Source organism: Rhipicephalus sanguineus, chromosome 10, assembly GCF_013339695.2.
Source record: "Rhipicephalus sanguineus isolate Rsan-2018 chromosome 10, BIME_Rsan_1.4, whole genome shotgun sequence".
NCBI classification, from domain to species: domain Eukaryota; kingdom Metazoa; phylum Arthropoda; class Arachnida; order Ixodida; family Ixodidae; genus Rhipicephalus; species Rhipicephalus sanguineus.
In genome coordinates, this window is record NC_051185.1 from 68,053,164 (window position 1) to 68,074,765 (window position 21,602).

The 21,602-nt window shown below is 47.1% G+C and overlaps 1 protein-coding gene across 1 annotated transcript in view; it reads left to right on the plus strand.

Moving 5' to 3' along the window:
* Window positions 1-6,443, plus strand: part of LOC119406468 (venom serine carboxypeptidase-like) — a 45,055-nt gene extending 38,612 nt beyond the window's left edge. Inside the window, exons 5-7 of the mRNA XM_037673216.2 lie at window positions 3,543-3,870; window positions 5,365-5,643; window positions 6,427-6,443. Of these exons, the coding sequence (XP_037529144.2) occupies window positions 3,543-3,870; window positions 5,365-5,643; window positions 6,427-6,443 (624 nt within the window). The remainder of the gene's footprint in view (window positions 1-3,542; window positions 3,871-5,364; window positions 5,644-6,426) is intronic.
* The last annotated feature ends 15,159 nt before the right edge of the window (window positions 6,444-21,602 follow it).

The window sequence follows — 21,602 nt, forward strand, 5'->3', positions numbered from 1 at the left end:
TTTTCTTGCCAGATGACATAATGACTAAGCAGAAGTTGCCATCAAATGAGGCTAAGATTGAGCACGTAAAGGCTCTTGTGCAGATTGATGCCAAGCTTGATTTGAATCTCGCGCCTCACCTGAAGCCAGCTTGTTTAGAGCCAGGACATTTTGAAAAGATGAAAGTAGGCCTAGCCTATTCATTTTTTAATCATGATACAGCAGCTGCCATTCGTTTCCTAGTACAACAAGGAGACCTCCCCAAGGAAGCCCTCACAACTGCCTGGTTTTTTGAGACCGTTTTCCGATGGTTTAAGTTATTGACATCGAGGACAACAAAGCTTGCCATTAGTAAGCTTGATGAGCAGAAGTACAGCGAAACGGTTGCATTCCTCAATAATGTCATTGACTTATTTGAAAGAATGCAAATCGGCAGTGCAAAGAAAAGTGCTTGGAAACCTGTGCAGACAGGAGTGGTCTTAGTGACAAGAGTAGCACTTGAATTGCAGGAATACTACTTGAACAAAAAGAACTTCTTTTGTGTGCTCTTTAGCAGATTCGGACAAGATGCGCTGGAAAACTTATTTTCCACATTGCGCTCAAAAAATCCAGTGCCAAGGCCCCTTGAATTCCGCTGTGCCATTCGAGCTGCAACAATGGCACAGTTTTTAAGACCTAGAAAAGATGGCAGCTACGTTACTGATGATGGATTTTTTCTCACTGGCCTGAATACCTCAGCTGGAAAAGCTTGTTCCGAGACAGAAGGCACAGCAATTTCTGCCCTTCCAAATGAAATTCTTGAACTGAGCAGTGCAGAACAAGAATCGTTAGACTACCTGGCAGGGTACGTTGTGAGCAATGTGCTGAAAAACGCAGTACGCTGTAGTGAGTGCAACGCGTCAATTCAATCAAACAGTGCGGGCACTCTGACACGCCTGAAATCCTACACGAGTAACATTAACCTTGTCATACCTTCGCCAGCAGTTCTACATTTGATTGAAACTGCGGAGGGTTTATTTCGTGCTAACAGTCGAGGCCTTCTGCAAAATAAAGTAACTCTTGCACAACTAGAATCGTCTGCTAAGAGTAATATTACATCAGTAAATTGCTTCCCATCTTGCCATGATGTTGAGACGAAGCTGCTGAAGGTGTTTTTCAAAACAAGGCTACACATTCTTTTGAGGAAGGAGAATGAGCGTGCAGCATCAAACTGTTCAAATGTGAAGTGTGGTAGTCGTAGTGTGCGAAAGCAAGTGGCGACAACTGGCGTAAGGTGAGAACCGCCTAATTGATGTCTCCCATTTTTTCTACTGAACCGTTGCTCTTTGCTCGAGGAATCGTCCTCCACATTTTCGGTTTAGTTTCTTTTTCCTAGTCAGTGTTATTGAGATTTTGTTTTCTTGATTGCATTTTGTTTATAATTAAGGACTTGTTATATAATAAAGCCTGTTGACTTATATGGCAATCCACCTTGAATTAACACCATACATTTTTCTTGCTGCATTTCTCAAATGTGTACGCTGGTCAGCACGCACCGGTGTTAAATTGCCGTTTAATGACAGCACTACTTATTTGCTTGTAGTACTTAGCGCTAAGGCGTTATTGCATTAAACGTGAATGACCAAACTTACCAACGAGCTTGCGTTGTTTAAACTCATGCGTGCATGTTATGTTCTCGGTACTGTAATTATGTACGTGGGTGGCTTCAAACGCAAACTTGTAATGTATAATTGTTGGAAAATAAATCTCAAACATGAAGCTTTTGTGGTCAAGCACAAATGGCATGAAGTTTCTTATTCTTCTTTTCAGCTCCATTACGACAATTTAACACAATACGGGTGTGAGATCGCACTGTATTGCAACCTTGTGGCAGACTAAAAGTAATGTTCTCAGCATGAGCTCAACGTAATTGTGTTAGCTAGCGTGAGTGAAATGCGTCCTCTGGTTAGTTTACGCTTCCTTTCTTGAAAACTCTGCGCTCGCCACTTTCCTATCAAGGATGCTTTTTAATAACGCGCACGCCACTCGTGGCCTGGAAGTACCGCGCGCCCGGCGATAATGCAAGGAAAGGCACGCGAGATTGATGGTTATCGGGACAGGAATACGCCCCATAGCACGCCCTTTTTGTGAGATTGCTAAACAGTTAACAGGAAATAGCGAGCGCAGTGATTTGGTGAAAAAAAAAATAACAAGTGACCCAGATGCTGAATATTGTTCTGTGGGAAAGAGATGCCTCAATTACACCCTTTTGTATTGCAGTGTACAGTGCGATACATAATACAGGCACGTATAGCTGCATTACCTATTTTTACCCAACCGATACTTCAGAACGGCTACCTCTAGTGCGTACTGGCAGCCTCAGTGCGTCATTGGTACACGCGGCGAATTCGCCTCGCGAGGGCGATGCGTACAATGTATAGGTTTCAGAAGGCTTCTTGTAGAGCGGGACGTTAACGTTCTACATCACACGTGCCGTTTACAAACGTGTGCTAAGATCTCCTAAACAACATATAATTAAAAAAAGGATATCAAGAGCTAGAGGGCTAGTGCGAATGCTTAAAGCGCGCCGCCTGGCAAGCGCGCGCTCACTTTGCGAAGCGTCGTCTGCTACGCAGGAGCAAGGTAGGTGGCGCCACGTTCGAAAAGAGAGTGCGAAGGAGAGGAGACCGAGGAGGAACGCGCGCGGAGGAGGAGAGTGTCGCTACTTTACGAAGTTTCAGGGACTTTATCTGTGTCGTCATCACCATTTCACGTCTCATTTCCTAGATGGCGTTGGTCCAATAGAATTGTGTGCAATATGGCGCTTGTGTGAATCGACACTAGATGGCGCTGGAAGTGCCGTTGCTCTCCGATTGGCTGCTGCGCGGGCAACGAGCGCCTCTCTCATTCTCCTGGATCGTCGCCGTACGTGTCGGATCATTGGCGGAGCATGGACGATGCGCAGCGGCGGGCGCTCGCTTGGCGGCAGCCAGGCGGATCCTGTGACGGTGCGCGCCAAGGACGCCGCTGCGAAACGGGCTCAACGAGAAGCGAATCCCGAGACCATGATTGCTTCAGGAGCTTCGCCCAAGCTCTTCATCATTCACCCGTGGATATGCTGCAATTTTTTTTCATAGCTCACAGTCACATACTGTACAAATCATTTTCTCCCTTGTCTATTAGCCTGTCTTGTGCACTGCTGTATGCGATTTTCCTCTGTCGATATCCTTCTGTATTGTTTTGTTGTTTCGAATATTCTTGCCCTTTTGTCCTCACTTTCTTGCCGTTTTCCCTGCTTTTTGATTGCACTTTCTCTTGTAATCTCTCTTGATTGTTTTTAGTAATAAATTTTTGCGTGCGCCGCTGCAAACACCTTACGGTTGTTCCTCAGCAGGTTAAATAAACGATTGATTCATTGATCGTTTAATTGCTATTACATCTAAAGACTAAAATTAGCAAAAAAAAGCACTTTCACTACACTACAAGCCAATCTAAGATTACTTCTCATTTCTATCTATAGTGGAGCATTTATTTGCTTTCTACTGTTTACGAGACTTACCCTTTAGCATTCACCCTATTTGCAGAGCCGATCGAACGCAAAACCACTCCTCCTGTGGATACAAGGTGGACCATGGAAATCTTCCTTATTCAGCCAGTTCCTCGAAAATGGACCCCTCGGCATTAACGCCACCGGTGGCCTCTACTACAGGAACCACAGCCTGATAAAGGACTTCAACGTAATCTTCCTCGATCAGCCTGTTGGATCGGGATACAGTTTTGACGACAATGACCGATACCCTGCGACTCTTGATGAAGCATCAGAGCAGGCCCTGACATTCCTCAAGCGATTTCTGAGAATCTTCCCGGAGTACAAGCGGAAGGACTTCTACATTGCAGGAGAGTCTTACGGAGGTAATGCTCATTTATGGATTACTAAATGTTTACAGCGTGAGGAATAACAGCAAACGGCTCGCTCTCCAGAGTTATGCTTCGCGATGAAAAATTGGTTGCCATCCTTCGAGTATCCGGGAAGAAAACACGAAAGATATATTGATATTGCAAAGCGCGGAACTGGAATGGCGAGGACGGGATAGCGAGTTACACACACAAACAACCGCTAACTTTCAACAATAATTTAATCATGTTTACGTGGGAAGCAGCGCAAATTAGACAAGGCACGAAAAGGAACGAAGAAAGACAGGACGACCGCTCTTTCTTCGTTCCTTTTCGTGCCTTGTCTAATTTGCGCTGCTTCCCACGTAAACATGAACTATCACCAACTCGCCCAATTTTCAACTTTACTGGGAATAATTTATTGGAAGCCGGATCAAACATATATACATGGAAACTTGTGATCACTCAGGCATGCGCAAACGTCGAGGCATCAAGGAATGATAATTCTTTTCTGGACAAGGACAATGATGGTGCGCTGACGCAATCTATTGTGGTAGCCGATTCAACAATCAACCGCGTAGTTTCATCTTTGTGTATGCGTACAACCGAGCACTCATCAAGAACAGGCAAACACCCACACGTGCTGCAATGCGCAGAAAGCGCATCATCATTGTCATATCTAGAAAAGAATTATCATTCCTTGATGCCTCCACATTTGCACGTGCCCGAGTGATCACAGTTTTCATGTATATGTGTTTGGATCCGGCTTCCAATAAATCATTGTTGCAAGTTAGCACTTGTGTGTGTGTTACTCCCTATCCCGTCCTCGTCATTTCAGTTCAGTGCTTTACAATATGAATACGTTGCACCAACAAGGTCAAATATCTACCCTTACGAAAGATATGTTTTTATTTATAATCAACACTTTGCTCCTGATATCGTTTCCATGCGATCACCTTCTTCTGTACTGCTGCCGCTCGAGAAGCAACAGCGAACTTTGATCAAAAGGGCGTGGTCGTGCGCTCTATATCTCTAAAGAAACCAGTAGACGGCTCATACCTTTGTACGTACTGTGCTCTCACCGCTTACTTCGCGCTGAAACGACAGACATCACGAAAACCGCATCGCTCCCTGGAGTGGCCGTATTCCATTACGCCAACATTTTGTAGAGTTATGCGGTGGGATTCTCCAGGAGCTAGCTGCTAGCCTTCGTATAACATTCCCATTAGTTGCAATCGCATTATTTGCTTCGCCCTTCGGGCGAAGCCGTGACTTCTGTTTTACAACATCGATCAACAACAATTATTCGTTTGTAAATGCATGATGTCCGTTATCTTCGCGAATATAGCTGCACATTAGCATTCCCAAGCATGTAAAAATTAAGGGGAGGATAGGAACGGTGCTTCCAGCAGTTCATTAACCTGTGAACACTCTTGTTTTCAGCTGATATAAGTAATAACATTGACCTTAGTCTCGCCAATATTGAAGTTCTCTCTATGATCTTTTTTTCAGCAAGGTCCGCAGTTGGAGTGGCCTTTAAGGTTCTCAAGAAACATAGACAAATCGAACTGAAACTAAAAGGAATAATGCTAGGCGTTGGCTTCGTGTTCCCGCTGCTTGATCTCCTCAACTCGACCGACTACCTCTACTACTCAGGACTGCTGAACGACTTCGGGCGAGCAACGTTTGCCGGATGGTTCAACATGATAAAGGACCTCGTCGAAAAAAGAAACTACTCAAAGGCTGCTGAAGACCTCAGCCAAATTGTTTTGAACAAGGCGCCGCCAGGCAGTATGACCATATTTCAACTCCTAACCGGCTTCCAACACCACGGAAGCATAGCAAGACCTCAGGAAGCCGAAGAGGTTAAATCGTATAGGGAATATGCGAATAGCGAAAATTTTAAGAAGATCATTCACGTTAACGTTTCCAGGGCCCTCGATGGTTCAAGGCAGCTACTCACAAAGGAACTAATTTCTGGAGACTTCTTCGTAGATATTAAAAGGAAACTGGCGTGCGTGCTCAACAATACACATACGCTTTTCTATACTGCTCAATACGATGCTGTATTTCCTGAAATCAATATTGAACATTGTTTCAAGGAACTACGATGGCGTGGTTTAGAGCGTTTCCTTAAGGTCAGACGGAAGCCGTGGTTCATACAAGGAAATCGCTCCCTTCCGCTGCTTGGTTACGAGCGCATGGTTGGGACGCTTCTTTACATCAACGTGCTTTGGGGAGGCCACGACGTATCATTGGACAGGTCGGCAACAGTAAGCGATCTGTACCACCGCTTTTTGAGGCTTATCAGGGAAAACAAATTGCAGTGGAAAGGCCAGCCGTCAAGAAATTAGACGTATTTTACATAAGTTATGCCTAACATTTTTTTTTCTCGTGGGAAGGCGAAGGAGAAGAGAGTAGAACAAAGCAGATATCAGCCATTATCAACAATTAATAAAGAAGCCTTGCGATTACGGCTGCGGCGGCAGTCTCATCTCACTGACGCAATAAACTAATTGAATGCAAAGTCCACTGATATAACTGAGCCATGCACTGTATTGTCTCCATTTCTAGCCTTTCTGCACTTCTAAAACATGGGCCCGTAGCACTGTTCTACCAATAAAAGAAACGAAACCGGTCGTCGCCTCTTTTTCTCATACACGTTGCGAATGCCTGCCTTTTATGATCACACCCGCGCTTCACCTTGCGCTAGAAGAGTTGAAGCCCCATTGACACAAAAAGAAACGTTTGCGCGCACTTAACGTTTTAGGCCGAGGTGTTTATTTTATGCAAAACAGGCGGCCTGATGCGGCGAGCATGCATGTGCCTGAGAAGGCAAACCGGTAGTGATGATGCTGCGAGCAAGGCAACCCCCCTAGGTAATGTGTGTGATGTACGCGTAAATAAGCGCAACAGTGATCACAGCGTCATCTTGGTCGCAGCAGTGGCGTGAAATCTGGCAATGGTAATCTTCTCCTCAGTAAAAACGATTCTCAGAAGCGGAAAAGGCTTCAATAACGAACAGAAATTGGGGGTGAAACGCACCTGTCCATGTCAATGCGAATACATATAGCACGCAGGTACTGTATAGGCACTATATGCTGCCTGAGTGCGCGCTGAGAATACCACACCTCTCAATCCCTAGCCGAATGCCATCAGCGTGGCGGTAGTTAGCGAACGAACGACGCTCAGCGCTGTCTTCGAGACTACAGCGGGCTGTAGCGTTCGGACGATTGTGCGCGCGGCCGTGACCATGAATCGTTCAAATGCAGGCAAAAATAACCATGGTCGCGTTAAGTTAGCGCGCTCCGAACTACAAACGAGCACGCTCGAATGCGCTAGACTTCGACGCCTGCAGAGCTTAGCTTAACGGCGATTTCCGCCGACTGATTTCAGGGGCACGAACACGTCACATGGCGAATGTTATGTTGCTTCCTCGGTAGGGACGAGTGGGGAAGGAGAACGCACTTCATCGGAGGAGAGAGTCGGAAACGCGTCATTTTTTGCGGAAGCCGTAGCAAGCGCGAGCTCTCGTGCACCGTCCCAGGGTTGGAGCGCGTAGAGCGCGCTCCGTAACCACGCACCGGAAGTCTCTTTTTAACCGCTAAATTTACAAGAGCGCACTCCGCCGGCTACAGCGCACTCGAGCTCCTTAACTTAACGCGCCCAGTAATAAAGGTTCCGAAAACTCGGAGCAAGTGTCACAAAAATGGCGTACAATCGCATGAACAAGCAGTAGGTCTAAAAAGCGCTGCCGCAAAGCGCACGTGCGCGTCGACTGTGACAACGCGTGTGCATGTCAAAGCACTGGGCGTGCAAACACGGTCACAAGAGAAGACAACACACCTACCATCAATACAACCCCTACCGACAAGTTCAGCTACCCGTCATTCTAAGCACGTGTGTCTACGCTGTTCTCCGATCTGCCGTGTTGTCAGGTGACAAACTTAGGCCTGAATATAAGCTTAATGCGTTGCGCATCAAAACTGCACTAAGGATTTTCATTGTCATTTTTTTATAATTTGCGATCAGGTTCTAATTTCGATTGGTTTGATTGATTTGGAAACGATGTAAGTATTGCGTCGACACAGGAGCAGCGCATGCATGCCGTTCATCAAATGCAGACGCCATTTCACAGGGTCGTCAAAATACTCCCAATGGGCAGTAGAACCTAGCATCGCATTTCAAAACGAATCTACAGGAAGACATACGAATTATGAAAGAGAACACTCCTGAATAAGGCAAACACATTGAACCAGTAAAATGACAATGTGAAGATTCACATTACTATTTTTTTTAACGCAAGACGGGTCAAAAAGAATGCCGTAAACATCTGAATAATCAATAAGTAAACGGGGCTTATGAATAGTACCAGTTGCTCGAGATAGACGAAAACTTCACAAAACATTGGCAATACATCAACCATCAGCAATACTCTCATCGATCAGGAAAAACTTTAAAACAATAGTCAGAACGGTATAACATTTACTAGTACGGTAGATAGTACTTATTGCCTTGGAAAAATGGTGGACATAAAACTCGGCAGTCGATACTCAATAGCGCAAAAGCCAAAAATGTAGAGCCCCACCGGTCCTGCGGAGATGGCCCTGCAGGATAAGCATGGTCTCGGTGGGAGGGAATGCGCGACGCACGTTCGCCGGGCCGAATTTGGCTGCTTATACCCTCCAGGCTGTGGATTCTTCGACTGCTGTCGCATTTCTAAAACTCAATTTCTCGATGTGTATGCGTCACCGCATGGGCTCAGAGCTTCATTCCGCATCGCTACAGGTCTACCTAGGCTTTCAGCTTCGCATTCTTAGAAAGTTCTAAGCATCCCCCGTAAGTCTTTGATCACGTAGTTCGATTCCAGCGAGCATGCAGCTGAAAGTCCCTTGAAGAATAATATAAGTCAAATATTGCAAAAGTAAAAGAACGTTAGAAACGGCTAAAGTTCGTGCAAGCGCTAAGCGGTGTATACTTCTCAAGACTGTCTCGTTAAGTAATATTGGATACGACCTGCATTATGCAAAAAAAAAAAAAGAAAGCCTCACGCGGTGCCATACATAACAACACATAGAAACACTACTGAGCATTTTGCTCACCTCGCCATTCTGGAGGATAGCACCGGTCACGGCACTTAGAAAGACGGGATGCTTGGCAGGTGCGTAGCGAAAAACAATCGCCATCCAAATTGCCACATATGCAGGAATGCAGTGTGGCCAGGCATTGCCGTGAGATCCAGATGAAGAGTCATCGACGCTCAGTGCAGACAGCGCGCGAGTTATTACGGATAAAAGACGGCCGACCGAGTTCTGAAAAGAAGCGATGACTGACCCAACCAATCTCGTCACGTCATTCGGCCACGTGATTCGGCGTCGATCTCGCTCACTACTCGCCAGGAATTGAAAAGCGTCTCTTCCCTCTCAGCCTTCTTTTCTTCCAAGTCCGCGTGACGAAGCACGGACGTTGTTTCATGGGCGAGGTGTACAGACGCCGGGAAATAAGGGGAAACGTGGGCTGGTGGCGCCGCTAAATCGCGCCGTGCGTCTGTACTGACTGGCGCTTACTGGCGTTGACAGCGCTGCAACAGGTTGTGTGCGCGAACGCGCTATCTCTTTCTGTCAGGCCTCTCGGCGAATGACGCCGTAAAAAAAAAGAACGTGAGCTTGGCTCTTACTTTTATTCATGCCGCAACATAACGCACATTGAGCGTTGTGCGAGCTTTGATTCCTTGAAAGTACTGCTAGTAGATCAGAAAGTCAAGAATGCCTGCAATACGACCAGTTGCTGTAAGGTATACGCTAAGCCTCATTCACAGCCGCGCTAGATAGAACGCTGTGTTCGATCCAGTGCGGCCGTAGTCCATCAAACGCCATTCTTCCATAGTGTACCCAGCTTCAAAGCTGTGTGCACATAGTAATGTTCAACGTTTGCGGCAAAGGTCAACGCGCGCAACCAATGCAGCCAGGGACGACGCCAAAAATGCACACAGCGAACGCCGCGGCTTCACATGTATGCCAGTGGCCATTACCCAGGCCATCGGGAGGTCCTGCGTGCAGATCACAGAGGCCACGTTACTCCTGGGACCTAGCATTCTCTCCTTCACTTCGGGCATAGATCGGAAGTACGCTACAAACAGGGCCGTGCGTGCTTGCATGCGTGAGAGAGATAGATATATTATTCTTTACTGAAAATCCCGGAGATGTTAGCCTGGTTTGTCGCCTGGCTTGCTACTCCAGGTGTCGGGTCATGAGTGCGTGTGAGCGTCGATGACTCTTCATCTGTATCTCACAGCACACATAACTGTCGTCTATCGCTATTCTCGTACACAATGCTACTCCTGAGCCGTCGCAATCTCCTAGTGGGACTTGTCGACGAAAAATCGCTCATATGTTGCTTTCCGTGTTCGCACCACCTGTTTGAGCCGCTGCGTGCTTAACCGGTTAACATTATTAAGGCGAAAGCCTTAAGTGCCTCAGCAAACGCCAAAACAGGCTGTCGGCGTCGGCGTCCCATGGCGTCGGGCACAGCGCGAGTGATGCAAAAAATCATCACGTGATGACCTCATCATGTGACGTCATCATGACGTTACACACCGAAACAATTTGTGATGTCATCATGACATCAGAAATTTTGACAAGACGTCACGTGACGTAGCGTCACGTGATGCCGTCATCACATGACATCGTAGCTTGGTCAAAGGTGCGCCGATCACGGAGGCACTGCAAAACCAGGTGATGTGCCTCCGATCCTGAAGGTAGTGCAATACCACGCTATAGGTGCGCAAAGCTTTCGGAGGGTGGCAGGGCAGGATCAATACATCCAGGGTGCCTTGATGCGCGTTTTGTCCTAAATACGTCCACTGAGAAGAAAAATAAGATGGCTTTCGATTTCGAGTCGTCTTAGGTGGATGAATAAGCTACCCTGTGAGTTCGTTTGTTAGATGCGAAAGCATCTTATGCTCGGGGCAGTGTCCGTTCTGCGGCGTCCGCACCCATACTGCGCATGCGCCAAATCTCCCCCCTTTTCTCGCGTGAGCGTGAGGAGGTAGCATTAGCGCTGCCTACGCTTCGTTTCTCCTCTCCCGTTTCTCTCTCTCCGCCACACCTGTGCGCTGGTATATAATGCGGCGTTTGAATTACCGCTTGCCGACGTCAGCGTCGGCAAAGCGGTAATTCAAACGCCTCGACAACCACCGTCTCATAAGTCACATCAGACAAACGGAAACCCGATGCGCACCCGCCGCGATCCTTTCGCATCCCACCATGGTTGCCCGTAGGGGGAGATGATGTGTATTTGTTTTGTTTTGGGTCACGCTGTCAGGTATACGTCGTCTCTCGGTGGGTCACTAGCCAGGCGCGTAACGTAAGAAATTTGGTGGCACAAATTAAGATGAGCGCCGGCACGACAGGGTAACTTTGAGATCTTTTGGCTGACGCCTTCGTCCTGCAATGCATACATAAAACGATGACGTATAAGATGTTACTTTACCGTATAATTTTGACGGGCATTTTCGGTTTGCGCATCCAGAAATGTTGGAACATCGCTAGCGCCTCTGTGAAAAGCGCGGTTCTCCGGTTTGGCCAGTCGAAGAGCAAGAAGACGTTGACGTTAGAGACTACCTTGGCCAATCACCCAGTGTGGGTATGAGCCATGTGTAGAGGAACATCATCATCATCATCATCATCAGCAGCAGCATCATCATCATCATCATCGTGCGCGTTCGTCTGTGTGTCATAGCGTTGAATCTGCGCCATGTTAGTTATCATTTATGTTTCAAGTAAACTATATGTTTCTACTACGACTTTTGTCCCTAACGATGGCGAAGACAACACAAAGTGGTGGTTAAGATTGTCAGAACGTGCTCGACCCCGTTTTCTCACATGAACCCAGCTTTACCGTAAAATACACAAGCGCCGAGCGAGAACAAGATATTAGGTGCCATGCAATTTCACCGACTTATCAGGAAGAAGTAGCGATTGTACAGTACGCCGCCTTTGGCTGTCTAAGCTCCGCATTTAGGCTGTTTCTAAAATTTCTAGCCTTTCAAAAGATAATTTCGATCGCACACGCATTTCAGGATCAATGCACGATTGAGTTTTTCTGTTGTTCTGGCCATTTTCACGTGATCTTGGTAACTTGAACTTCTCACATTCTTTAGATGGCCACGCTGTCTATATTGGAAAATGTCTAGCATATCTGTGGACGAAGCTCTTTAGTTCATTCTGCGCTTAATAAATGCGTCTACATTGTCTAAAGCATGACGTCCGCTAGTCGTGATTCGTAAGTGTCATTTGCAATTCTGTCTTGATTAATAGGCAGATGAGTGATATTTTGACAGGCATCCGTTCTTCTTAGAAGGCATCGGAGAGAGAATTGTCACTCATGTCTGATACGAATGTGCCTGCACTACGCACAGAAGGACGTCGTAATATCAGCATAATTTATGCAGATCAAGCGCAGCATGTGCATAAGTTGTTAATCGTATTGGCGTGTAAACTTCGTTTGTCAAACCAACGGCCTGAATGACTGCTTTTATTTTGAAGGAAACGCTATACTCTGTTCAAGAATGACTATATAAAACTATTTTTAAAATTCACAAGGTTAAATGACAGCACCGCAGTTCACTTGGTGATACTGCAAGGTTATCAGCGTTTTCTTTCTTTCTTTTTTGCTTATTCATTCTTAGTAACACAGGCGGTACGGTTGCACATTTCGCTGAAAAAGGTAGAAAATAAGAACTGGCATCTGATTAATAAGAAAGAAGGACCGTAAAAAATTAAAAGAAACACAGCAATACGCGCTTAAAGTGGATGAATATATTCGTTATAACTCTTATTCACCTCCGCAACAATGTAAAAAAAAAACCCACAGGGTCCCATATGCACTCACCTAAGACAAATGGAAGGCGAAAGCCATCTACTTTTTCCTCGGTCGGTGTATTGTTCCTGCCGCGCCACCCTTCGAAAGATTTCTGCACCTAATGGGGTTTTGCACTGCCTCCATGGTTGACCAAGCTACGATGTCATGTTATGACGTCATCATGTGACGTCACTGTGACGTTATATGATGACGTCATCACGTCTGTAGCTAACGTCGTTTTGCTCTACTTCCATGATCGGCCCCTCCGTTGACCAATCTACGATGTCATGTGATAAAGTCATCATGTGACGTCACGTCACTGCGACGTTACATGATGACGTCATATTGACATCACAATTTTTTGCCGATCTGTGACGTCATGGTGACGTCATATGATGACGTCCTCACGTGATGACGATGATTTTTTGGATCACTCGTGTTGACGTCGTCAACGCGGGACGCCGGTCAGTTTTCGCGTTTGGTGAGACATCTAAGGCTTTCGCCTTAATAATCCCAGCCTTCTACACTCCAAGCCATGATTCCATCCTTCATCAATGCTCCGATGCTTGACAACCGCTACACTAGCAGAACCCCGATTTCCAACACCACATACGCGATGACAACATAGTCCTAGCCGTTCAAACGCAATGCTATATCATATCAATGCTAAACGTGGCTATTGATTCGATGCACGATCAATCGGGCGGAATTGTCAGGTTATTTCTCAAACTACTTCTTCCATTTTTAACGGCGGAACTGGTTATGCTAGGCTTACCCCTGTATAGCGTTCGTGAAAACTACCATCAACACGAACGGCCCACGCTCTCTTCATCCTCTTCTTCAGCTGCTGCTTCGCTCACCGAACACGTGCGCCCGACTCGCGCCCACCCGCTGCGCCGATTTGTCCGACGTGGGACGCAATAACTCGGATGGGCGACAGAACGAGCCCAGAGAGACAGAATAGAGAGCAATATAGATAAAAAACGGAATAAAGGGGGAAATGATAGACATATATAGAGTGTTAAGCGGTTTATTGGACGGGACTCGGCGACAATTCGCTATGGCGACAGTCAAGGCCAAAGCACGGGCTCCGAGAGCGAGCGGCGTTTATAAGAGGACGACGCACTAGGAGCCGCTGGAGAACGCAACCGTTAAACAGTACCAATTGCTTCGCCACAATTACCCTGGATACGAAAAGGGAGCCGTCCGGCGACCTAACAGCTCGTCACTATGAGTGGGTCATAGTAGGCCTTGAGGCGCTCCACGTTGACTATGTCGCGCCCTCGACGGCGCATGTCCGAAGCTGGTTCGATGGGTTCGATCAAGTAGTTGACCGGGGATGTGCGCTCGACGACCCGGTATGGGCCTTCGTATTTCGGCAGCTGTTTTGAAGAGAGGCCACTTGCAGTGGTAGGGACCGAGAGCCATACGAGCGCTCCAGGGAGGAACGTGGGTTCAGAAGTGGTGGTGCCATCGCGAATGCTCTTCTGCAGCTCTTGTTCCTGCGTCGTAAATGTCTTGGCCAGCTGGCGACGCTCTTCAGCAAGCCTGGCTGTGTCAGAAATAGGCGCACGCTCAGATGGATCCGGCTTGTATGGAAGTATCATGTCCCCTAAATTCGTGGTCGTCCGAGTGTGACGACGCGTTCACAAAGCTCCGTCGTTTGTTGACGTCTCCTCCCATACTACGCCACTACGATCCTACGGCCCCAACGGAGGTACACACGGACGCCAGTGGTGTAGGCGTCGGCGCTGTCCTTGCGCAGCGCAAACCAGAGTTCCCCGAATATGTCGTGGCGTACGCAAGCCGTACGCTTACCAGAGCCGAGACCAATTACTCAGTCACGGATAAAGAGTGCCTGGCGATCATATGGGCCCTTACAAAGTTTCGACCTTATTTGTATGGTCGCCCATTTGATGTCGTCACCGACCATCATGCACTATGCTGGCTGTCGTCATTGAAGGATCCGTCAGGCCGTCTCGCCCGCAGGGCACTTCGCCTGCAGGACTACGACATCCGCGTGCTGTACCGCAACGGACGCCAGCATGCTGACGCCGACGCCCTCTCGCGCTCTCCCTTGCCTGACGACAATGCCCCCTGCTCAGTATCTCACATGACTGTTGCTTCAGTCAACGTTCACACCATCGCTACTGAACAGCGCAAGGATAAATGGATCACCTCGCTGATCGGCTTGCTCACTGATCCGTCGGCAACACCATCTACTCGCGCATTGCGTCGTCAAGCCCACCATTTCGCCGTTCGTGACGACCTCCTGCACCGACGCAATTACAACGCCGACGGCCGCCAGTGGCTACTAGTCATACCCCGCACCTCCACCAATTTGTTAAGCGGTTTATTGGACGGGAGTCAGCGACAATTCGCTATGGCGACAGTCAAGGCCAAAGCACGGGCTCCGAGAGCGAGCGGCGTTTATAAGAGGACGACCCACTAGGAGCCGCTGGAGAACGCAACTGTTAAATAGTACCAATTGCTTCGCCACAAGAGAAACAAATATACAGAGAGAGAGAAAGAGATAGAAAGAAACAGACCCAAAAAGTATATCGAAAGAAACAGAGTTTGGCATAAAGAGAAAGAGAGAGAGAGAGACAACGAAAGAGAGAGAATAAAATGGAGAGGAGGGAGAGAGAGAAAGATAGGCAGAGGAGGAAAGAAAGAGAGAATTAAAGAGAAACAAGGAAGGCAGCCCCCGCTCCGCTGTACCACTAGTGAGAGGCTGCAGTAATTATATTTTTTTCACATTTGAAGCCGCATCTTAGTGTGCAGCAGTTGCGATTGCACTGCCAAGAACAGTGTTTTGAGTGCAGTTAATCACATCACCTAAAAAAACATATACATAAATCCCGAAGTTTATATTTTGCACATCTTTCAAAGGTATCCGCTCAACAACGGAGTAACGCTGGCCGCGCCTATATGTAACCGGCAACGACCGGGGTCAGTAATTGTTGGGACAAAACAAATGCCGGAAATCCGGCGGTCAATAGCGCGACGTTTTTGGAATGGGACAATCCGGCCAAAAAGCTACCCAGATACTGCAGTAAAAGCTCGTTAAGTGGACCTCCGTTAATTCGGAAAATCGAATAATTCGGACGTGTTCCTTCGTCCCGGCCAGCACATGCATTTGGTTAATGGCACGAAACTATCAATAATTCGGTCACGTTTGGCGGCAACCCCGTCAATTCGGAAGATCCGCGGAGGAGGCGGAGCGCTCCCAGCGCGAAGCGGCGTTCGCAGACAAAAAAAGAAATCACACCATCTCTGCTAAAGGGGACCATGAGGCGATGCGAAGCAGTGTTTCGGCATGTCGAGCCCGCGTTTCAGAGGGGAAGTGGACAGGGGGAGGAGAAAGGGAAGGGGAGAGGGGAAGTGGAGAGGGAGAAAGTGGGAGAGGGGGAGGGGAGAGGGGGAGGGGAAGTGGAGATTAGGTGTGTGGAGAGGGTTCGCGCATGCGCAGTAGGGGTGGTCACGCCGCACACCACCCCCGGATTGAACTCCGCCATATGATGCTTCGTATCTAAAAAAGCGCCAGGCCTGCGCGGAAAGCGCAGCACAGTCACAGCGAAAGCTGGAAGAGCGGCATTTCTACAGGCCGTCATAAACGCTCGTGGGACTGCTTAATACGAGTACACATGCAAGTTACCCACTACGACATAAATCACAATTTTCGTGAAGTTGGGAAGCACCCACTATGCCGCCACTATTCGTCATTTTTCGGAGAAGCGAAGTACCCGCTACACATCTGTAAGCCATTGTGTGGACTTTGTTCACGCGGCGGCTGATGACTATGAAGAATTATGGCTGAGCCCTTTGTAGTGGGTTGGAAGCTTTGAACGATCCCCTAGTTACGTAACTCGCATTGTATGACGCCCGGTCGTTATTTTACTCTCCTATCACGCTATATTACACACGTTAACGTGGGAAAAAGAGAGAGAGAGAGGAAAAAGCTTTATTGTGGCCCTGAGGAAATAGATCATGCGGGCCTTATGGGCTTCCTTGGCAAATAATACAAGTACACTTGCGAGGAACCCACTACGCTGTAAAACATCATAATTTTTGTGAAGTAGGCAAGCACGCACTATGCCATTTTTCGTCGTTCTGCGGAGAACCGTGGTACCCGCTACACACTTGTAAGGCATTAGCTCTCAGTCCAGCTGTTGGCAGTCCAGGAGGCCTGCGAACGGGCGGAGGGCCACGGTCTTCCAGTACCGGCGTGGGCGCGGCCAGCAACTGCGGCGGACTCCCCTTCGGGGGTTGTCTGATCGGGGTTCTCCAGGACCAAATAAAGTTCATTTCATCATCATCATGTGCACTTCGTTGGTGCTGTGCCTGACGACGACGAAGAATTATGGCTGAGCCCTTTGTAATGGATTGGGAGCATTCAACGACCCACTCGATGCGCAATTCGCATTGTGTGACGCCTGGTGACAGGATTCGCGGTGTGTGACGCCTGGTTTGTATTTTACTCTTTTACCACGCCATATTACATATGTTATTGCGGTTCCTTCATGGCATGAAGCCTGTATAGGGTCTTTTTGCAAGAGAGTTTCAAGCACCGGCATAGCTCTGAGGTAGAATATTAGCTTCGCTGCCACGCAGAGGGCCCAGGTTCGAATCACGTTCCATCCTGGGTATTTTTTCCTATGTAGATTTTTCTTTTCGCGCGAAAGCGGTTATGGGACACGGAAGGCGGCGGCGGCGGCGGACAACTACGGCGGCAGAAACGGCTGTTGTCATGATCTCATAGCAGCTTTCGCCGTAAAAGAGACGGTGCTATCCGCATCGCTATCTTCGTCCGTTGTGGACCACGAGTTTCTCCACATGCGGATCCGGCACTCCACAGCTTCCTTTCAACTGCGAAATAGCCATACCGTCACATGCGCGTGGTGGCGGTGGCTGTACGCTATAAAAGAGGAATGTACAGCACGTTTACGGCTAATTAAGCATGGGAGTTCGCGCCGCAGTCATACTGAGAACGATACCTTAGGATGATGAAAATTGCGGCTTTTACACTCTTCTTATGCACAATAAGGACAGGATATACGCATTCATCAAGTGCTAATGTTCTTCTAACGATGTTTTGGGTACTGCTATCGAAAAATTGTGTAACCGTGGCTGCTTCTTCGTTTCTAATCTTTTAACGTGTGTACACAGTGCTGGGCAGTATCGAAGATACATGTATCTTCGATACTATCTTAGATACTCTTTGTGTATCTTGTATCTGTATCGCGATATGTCTCGCAAAACAAGTATCTGTATCTGTATTTCCGATACATTGAAGAATGTATCGTGTATCTTAAGATACAAGATACTGCGGTCACTCCACCACCGTGCGAAGCAATAAACGTTGGCTGAGCTCCGCTTCTCAAGCTGATACTGGTGCCACTAAGTCACCAGAATAAAACTAAAGGTAGTGACATTATTTGATCTTAACGCAAGAGGTTTCCAGCGAGGATAGACGATAAGCTCTGAGCGTCCCGATGTATTGGTTGAGCAGAGTTACGAAGTAGCGCTCGCGTCGTCTCGACAGACAGGCCCGCGATCGTCTGCGCCCAGCAGAATTTTACAGCGAAAGCTGTTATGAGATCATTTCAGCGGCCGTTTTTGGCGCCGTAGTTGTCCGCCGCCGTCGCCGCCGCCGGTGTCCGTAACCACTATCGCTCGAAATAAGAAAAAAAAAGCGAAATAAGAAAAAAAAATTCCAGGATGGAACCAGGTTTGAATCTGGGCCCTCTGCTTGGGAGCCCTGTATTAAACCTCTGAGCCATGGCGGTGCTTGAAACTGCTTTGCAGAAAGACCCTATACAGGCTTCATGTCGGGAAGGAACCACATTAACATATGCAATATAGCATGGTAGAAGAATAAAAGAAGCACCAAGCGTCGCACAACGCGAATTCTGTAACCAGGCACCACACTATGCGAATTGCGCAACGAGTAGGTTGTTGAATGCTTCCAACCCATTAAAAAGGGCTCCGCCATAAATCTTCATCGTCATCAGGCACAGCATCAACAAAGTGCGCATGATGCCTTACATGCGTTTAGCAGGTACCATGGCTCTCCGTAGAATGACGCAAAATGGCATAGTGCCTGCTTGCCTACTTCTCAAAAATTACAATGATTTATAGCGTAGTGGGTTCCTCGCAAGTGCACTTGTATTGGTTGCCAAGGAAGCCCATAAGCGCATGATCCATTTCCACGGGGTCTCAGCAAAGTTCGTCGCCCCCCCCCCCCCTCCGTCTCTCTCCCAGGTCAACGTATGTTATACAGCATGGCGGAAGAGGGAAATAGCGACCGGGCGTCACCCAATGCAAATTACATAACTCATGGTGGGCCGTTTAAAGCTTCCAACCCATTACAAAGGGCTGAGCCATAATTCTTCATCGTCATCAGTCGTCGCTTCAACAAAGTGCACATAATGGCTTACAAACGTGTAGCTGGTGCCTCGCTTCTCCGCAGAATGACGAATATTGGCTTAGTAGGTGCTTTCCAACTTCACAAAAATTGTGATTTATGGCGTAGTGGGTACCTTGCTAGTGTACTTGTATTAATAGCCCCAAGAAAGCTTACAACGGGCTCTAGAAACGCCGCTCTTCCAGCTTTCGCTGTGACTGTGCTGCGGTTTCAGCGCAGACCTGGCGTTTTTTTGTTTAATCGTTTTTTTAATGTTTTGTCAGTGCCGTGACACTTGGTACTTAGGCCCTCTCCTGTGCCGCGTACTAGAATGCGTGCGGCGTCTTTCGCACACACCCTGATGCCGCTGTGAAGTCATTATCGAAGTTCCTCTTGTGTGGTGCTTCGTTACCAAGTCTGAAGATTGCAAGTATGGCGGGTTGTTTTGCCTCTCGTGGCTTTCACACATCGGCGATTTGAAGGATCTCGTGGATGTAAGTTTGCGTTACATGCAATGAGATTGACTTATATGCAAATAAGATTCTAACAGCTATAGCACCAACGGTACCGATGCTGGATTTAACAGAACAAGCAATCAACTAACAGACGCTATCTCGGCGTTCGTCTGTATTTTCTTTTATTAAGAGTTTTAAAATTGTAATTTGATTGTTCGCAGAAGTTTTTGCTTAGCTGTCCTTCGTTTCCATCCCATACATTACCTATGTCTCTGTATTGTTTTTTCTGCCGGTCTGCTTACTGCAGCATGCCTTTAACGTGCTGCCAAGGTAAGCTCTCTGGTTCATTCCTAGTTTTAACTCTCTGCGTCATTTCTGATACTGTTCTTCTTCAAGTGGTATATATGTTTACATACTTATACTCCACTTGAATTTACTGTTATGTAAAGGTGATGTTGAGAACAAATATATAATAATCTGGGCGCGCCTGGAGTATACAGTAACGACAATTCTGCTTACTGCTACGTAAAATAGCAAAATCGAGTTTGCATTATAATAACGTAAATTAGTAGGCGCCATCTTAAATACGTTCGCGAATGTATTGGAGAAACACTGTAATAACAAATGCTCCGTTTTTCTCATGAGCGTCCGAAAGAGTCGTTTTACGTACGCCATTTTCCATGGGCACTGAATTTAATTGTCGTAGCTATTAGGGGTTACCCTCCGCAGTGGTCTATTGTTTATGGCGCTTGACTGCTGGACCGAAGTTCCTGTAGCGGCATTTCGATGGAGGGAAAATGGTAGAGGCCCGTTTGCTTATGTGTAGGTTTTAGAACCCCCGGTGGTCAAAGTTTCCGTAGCCCTCCATAGAGCGTCTTTCATGATCATATTGTCGTTTTTCGACGTAAAACGCAACAATTATTTTTAGCTCTTGGGGGTGCTTTCTGTATCGTGTTTCTATACTTATTCGCTGTGTTTGATACGGAACCGCTCTTCTATTTTATTCTTAGTAACATTTGTTTGCATTGCTAAGAATTCTTTTACTGTTGCTAATAATCAAGTAATCGGATCTATAAGTGGCAATTGTGTAAATAGCGGCGGTGTCCTGCAGCGCTTTGCGCAACTGTAAAATACGTCTGAAACGTTTCTCGACTGCTCATGTTCTTGGTGACGTACACCTGGCCGGTGATCCCTTATTGCGAAAACCGTAATATGTTTACCGGCGAAGTAGAACTCCGCAGCAGTATTTGCACCATCGTGCGAAGGCTTCTTATTGAAGTTCATATCGTTAGTTGATAACCCGCTGGCTGGTCAGCAAGCAGAGCAGCGGCCCCCATTCATTACAAAAGCTACAAGCAAGGATCGCTATCAGCGAAATGTATCAAGAGCTATCATGTTAAGCAGCTAAAACAACGCCAATAAGTTGTTTCGGAATGACAGTTATATACCCTGAACAAGAACTACAATACTTTTGAGATACTAACAGAGTTTTGATTCAAATGAAACCCATTTGATCGCAGTTTCAAGCGAACATTTATGTGCATAGGCGTTTAATGCTGCATTATATAGATATATATTAACAAATTTGAGAATGTATCGAAGTATCTTAAGATACATTTTGAATGTATCGTATCGGATACAATCAGTGTTGCAGTATCTTGTATCTGTATCTCAAATACTTGCCTGAGTATCTTGTATCGTATCTCGATACAATTTCAAAGTATCTTTGCCCAGCCCTGCCCCTATCCTCTTCAATATGGCTATGCGCCCTTTAGTTCTTACATTAAAGAAGATCCCTGACCTCAGATTTGCATTGTACGCGGACGATATTACGTTGTGTATGACTGGTGGGTCTGATGGGCCCATTCAAGACACCTTGCAAACGGCAATTCACGAGATTGAGCAAGTAGGTCACGAGTTAAATCTCAGGTGCTCCCCTACGAAATGAGACCGTCTCCTTCTCCCTCCTACTAGACGCTTCAAGACTTCGCCCCCGAATGTTCAACTGAAGCTCCTTCTCTCGAAGC